At 38.0% G+C, this 5,026-nt stretch overlaps 1 protein-coding gene across 2 annotated transcripts in view; it reads right to left on the bottom strand.

Annotated features, from left to right (window-relative positions):
• The window catches only part of LOC106873056 (HEAT repeat-containing protein 4), a 595,254-nt gene that overhangs the window by 578,515 nt on the left and 11,713 nt on the right, over positions 1-5,026 (bottom strand). For both annotated transcript variants that reach the window (XM_052975734.1, XM_052975735.1), the window contains exon 3: positions 3,215-3,303. In XM_052975734.1, coding sequence (XP_052831694.1) covers positions 3,215-3,303 — 89 coding nt within the window. The remainder of the gene's footprint in view (positions 1-3,214; positions 3,304-5,026) is intronic.

Genomic DNA, 5,026 nt, shown 5'->3' with positions numbered 1-5,026 from the left:
TATATATATATATATATATATATATATATATATATATGTATATCTGTGTGTGTACATATATATGTGTATATATATATAGATATGCATATGTGTGTGTATGTATATATATATATATATATATATATATATATACATGTATGTATGTATATGTGTGTGTATGTATAGGTATATATATGTTAGTATGTGAAGGTATGAGTGAGTACTAAATAATAAACACATAATAATTAATTAAGACAACTTTAATTAAAGATGTCTCCGTGTTAATTAGACATGTCCTGGGGAATTGTATCATAATATTTCTGTCAACACTGACGGATGAGAGACTATGTGGCATGTAGATTGGTTATCATGTTGCTCTAGGTTCAATTCCCACCAGATCCAACACCAACATTTTTCTTTCTCTGTGCAGTATCAAATTTAGGTATCACACTGCCCAGGGTTCAATTCCCACCAGAGCCAACATCAACGTTTTTCTTTCTTTCATGTAATATCTAACTTGGTTACATCTCTGTCGAAGCTTCAATTCCCACCAGAGCCAACATTAACTTTTTTCTTTCTTCTGTGCAGTATCTAGTTTAGTCACCAAAATGTCCAGGGTTCAATTCCTGCCAGAGCCAACATCAGCAGTTTTCTTTCTTCTATGTAATATTTAGCTCAGTTACCTCACTATCTAGTGTTCAATTCTCAACCAAGCCAACATCAGCATTTCTCTTTCTTTTGTGCAGGATCAAATTTAGTTATCTGACTGTCTAGGGTTCAATTCCCATCAGTGCCAACATCACCTTTACTTTTGCATCTATGCAACATCTAGTTTAGCTTCTACTATAGTTTAGCTTCTACTATACCCAGGTTCAATTCCCAGCAGGTTTGACATCAATGTTGTTCTTTCTTTTGGGTAATATCTACTCTTTTACTTGTTTCAGTCATTTGACTGCGGCCATGCTGGAGCACCGCCTTTAGTCAAGCAAATCAACCCCCAGGACTTATTCTTTGGAAGCCTAGTACTTATTCTATCGGTCTCTTTTGCCAAACCGCTAAGTTACGGGGACGTAAACACACCAGCATCGGTTGTCAAGCGATGTTGGGGGACAAACACAGACACACAAACACACACACACACACATATATATATATATATATATATACATATATACGACGGGCTTCTTTCAGTTTCCGTCTACCAAATCCACTCACAAGGCTTTGGTCGGCCCAAGACCATAGTAGAAGACACTTGCCCAAGGTGCCACGCAGTGGGACTGAACCCGGAACCATGTGGTTTGTAAGCAAGCTACTTACCACACAGCCTCTCCTACGCCTATTCTGGTTATCCTTTTACTCTGTGTTCAATTCCCAGCCATGATCAACATTCCCATTGCCCTTTCTTATGCTAAAGCAGCAGTTGGTCCTCGGTCACATAAAGAATCCAGAAATAATACAAAGGCACTCTTAAGATGGCCTTGAAAAATTGTAACTGAGGACAATTATTGATTTGCAAATATAAGATTGTATATTCAGAAATCAGTGCAGATAAAGAAGGCTAGCTCATCAGATCACCAGAACATCATACTTCAACTCTTCATCTGCACTGATTTGTAAATATACAAATCAGACTGGAACCTAGTGCAGCTTTCTGGCTTGCTTGTTCCAGTCAAACCACCCAACTCATGCTAGCAGGGAAAACGGATGTTAAATAATAATAATGAGGAGGAGAAGGAGGACGACGACAACGATGACCACCACCACCAACATCATCTTTTAACATCTATTTTCCATGCTGGCTTGGATTGAACAGTTTGATAGAAGCTGGCAAGCTACTTGTTTTGGCATGATTTCTACAGCTGGGTGCCCTTCTTAACACCAACTACTTTACAGAGTGTACTAGGTGCTTTTAACGTGATACCATCACGGGTGCTTATTTTGTGGCACCAGCACAGGTGCCTTTTACATGGCACCAACAGGTGCTTTTTTATACAATGGGCATCCATACAGTTTCCAACCACGAAATTCCCTCACAAGGCATCCGTTGACCCAGAGCCACACAGCAAAAAAAAAAAACTTGCCCAGTGTACCACACAGTAGAATCGAACCCAAAAATCACATGGCTACAAAGCAGGCTTCTTAACCACACAGCTAGCAGTCTGTCTACAATTCTATCTCCAACGAAGATTTAGCAATAGAAGCATTTTACCAAACATTAAAAGCAAATTTCGAAAAGTTCTCCAGAACAAACTCTTTTGACATCAGTTGTTTGTAAATATGAAAGTAGAAATAACTTGTTTTTAACTGACCATGGAAACAGAAACATCCAGAAATATTTTATTCATTATACATCAAAACGAATGTTCAGTTTTTTTTTGTTTTTTTTTTATGCTGCTTTTCGCCAATTAATTAATTTTGTTTTACTCAAAATCATGAAAAATTATTATGCTAATAAACGAAGTTGACTTCATTTGCATCTATAATCAATCAGGCACTTTTGCATAGATTTAATATTTAGATGTTAAATGGTACAGGGTCGTGGTTTGAAATGTTATGCAATTAAGTGAATTGTCCAGTTATCCAGTATAAAATTTAAGCGGCACAGTATGTATGTGTGTGTATCTGTACATATAGGGATACATATCGATATATGTAGTTGTATGTATGTACATGTATGTGTATAGACAGCTAGATAGATAGATAGATAGATAGATATAGAGATATAGATAGATAAATAGATACATACATACATACATTCATACATACATACATACATACATATAGAGATAGATAGATAGATACATACATACATACAGACATGCATGCATACAGGTATATACTTACATGCATACATATAGATACATACATATATACATGCCTGCTTATAAACATGAATGCATATATACATACAGATAGATTCGTGTATGTATACATACATACAAATAGATAAACACATACATGCATGTATACTTACATACATACATTCATACATACATACAGCAGAGAACCAGACAGACAGACAGACAGATAAACAGGTAGACATACATGCATGCGTATGTATGTGCATGCACATGTGTGTGTGTGTGTGTGTGTGTGCATGCACGTGTCTGTGTGTAAGCATAAACATAAATACCAACAGGAAAGAATTAGAGAAAGAGAGAGAAAACAAGAAAGATGGAGTCATACATTTTTTGAAAGTTTTGCTTTATGTGAAACTTTTTATCAAAATGTTTACCTTGTTTCTCTTGAAATTCTTCAGTTCTGAGACTGTCATCTGCTTTCACTTCCAGGAATTGTTCCTTGAGGAATATTGGTGCCAATAAACTGCAAATAGATATTTCTTTCCCATGAAATCTCTTAGCAGACGATATTATCACAACAGAATGTGTTGACAGGTTGTGGAATATTTTGCCAAAAGGGTTGCAAGTTCATTAGTTTCATACTCTTTCTATTTATCATCTCTACCTTCATCTATCTCTTAGTCCTTCTACGGTGAGAAGTGTGCTTCCCAACCACATGGTTCCAGGTTCAGTTCCACTGTGTGGCACCATGTCCAAGTGTCTTCTACTACAGCTCCAGTCTAATAGATATAAAAGCTTTGCGGCGAGCTGCCAGAAACGTTAGCATGCCAGGCGAAATGCTTAGCGGTATTTCGTCTGCCGTTACGCTCTGAGTTCAAATTCTGCCAAGGTTGACTTTGCCTTTCATCCTTTCGGGGTCGATTAAATAAGTACCAGTTGCACACTGGGGTCGATATAATCGACTTAATCTCTTTGTCTGTCCTTGTTTGTCCCCTCTGTGTGTAGCCCCTTGTGGGCAATAAAGAAATTATAAAAGCTTTGTGAAAGGATTTAGGAGATGATAACTGAAAGAAGCCCATCATCTGGTTTTTACAGCTGGATGCGATGCCCTTCCAAACGACAACCAATTCACAGTGTGGACTGGATGCATTTTACATGGCACCAGCACCAGCAGGGTCAGTAGTGATGGTGGTGGTGTTGATGGTGATGATGATGCGGCCCATGTATCTCTTAGTCTTTCTATCAATCATCTACAGGTCTCTGTGTCTCTTAATCGTTCCGTTTGTCAGTCATTTTCCCTTCACTATGTTCCCATCAGCCTGTTTCCATCACCTGATGTTTATCGTGCCTACCTATCACTGTTGATTAGCCCTCAGTCATCAGGGCCTCACTGAATAAACCAAACGATCAAAAGTGTTCCTTTCCTTCACTCCGATCCAGTCTTTTTTTCTCAAACTCAGGTACACATTATTACTAGGACATTATTTAAACACAAGCTTGCAAGGTGAGATTTGAAATACATTTGGCTGTTATTTCTAGCAGCTCAAGCCACAGTAAAGAACGTCATTGTTGGTCAGTACAACTACATTTTATGGAGCTAATCAGCTTATCATGTATGTTTATGTGTTTGCCTATTGTATTTTACACTGTGCATTTAACTTCGTTAATTTAATTACTGTATCTGTCTATGATCTATATTTAGAGTGTCTTTGCTATTTCCATAAATTTGGTTTGACTATAGAATTTTGCTGAATAGACACAGGCGTGGCTGTGTGGTAAAATGTTTGCTTCCCATCTAAAGGATTGCAATTTCAATCCTATTGCATGGTACCCTGAACAATTCTCTTCTTATTATAGTCTCAGTTCAACCAAAGCTTTGAGAACAGATTTGGCATTTAATAGACAAATACATCATAGAACCCCATCATGGCCTTCACCTGGGGCAGTGCCTTGAATGATTTTTAGTTCAATGAATTGAGCCCAGTTATTTTTGTAAACCTGGTACTTATTCTATCGGCCTCTTTTGCTGGGTCGCTAGGACATGAGGATGTTGGTATGCATGGGTGACTGCTGGTCTTCTATAAACAACCATACCCAGGCTTGTGCCTTGGAGGGGAACTTTCTAGGTACAGTCTCATGGTCACTCATGACCAAAGAGGGCCTTTAGCCGTTACTCTATGTGCATGTAATGGTGTGGAGAAGGAAGGCTGGAATGCATGGGTGACTGAGGGTCTTCCATAAACAAC

Source organism: Octopus bimaculoides, chromosome 22 (genome assembly GCF_001194135.2).
Source record: "Octopus bimaculoides isolate UCB-OBI-ISO-001 chromosome 22, ASM119413v2, whole genome shotgun sequence".
In the NCBI taxonomy this organism is placed as follows: domain Eukaryota; kingdom Metazoa; phylum Mollusca; class Cephalopoda; order Octopoda; family Octopodidae; genus Octopus; species Octopus bimaculoides.
This window is presented reverse-complemented; position numbering and strand designations above follow the sequence as displayed.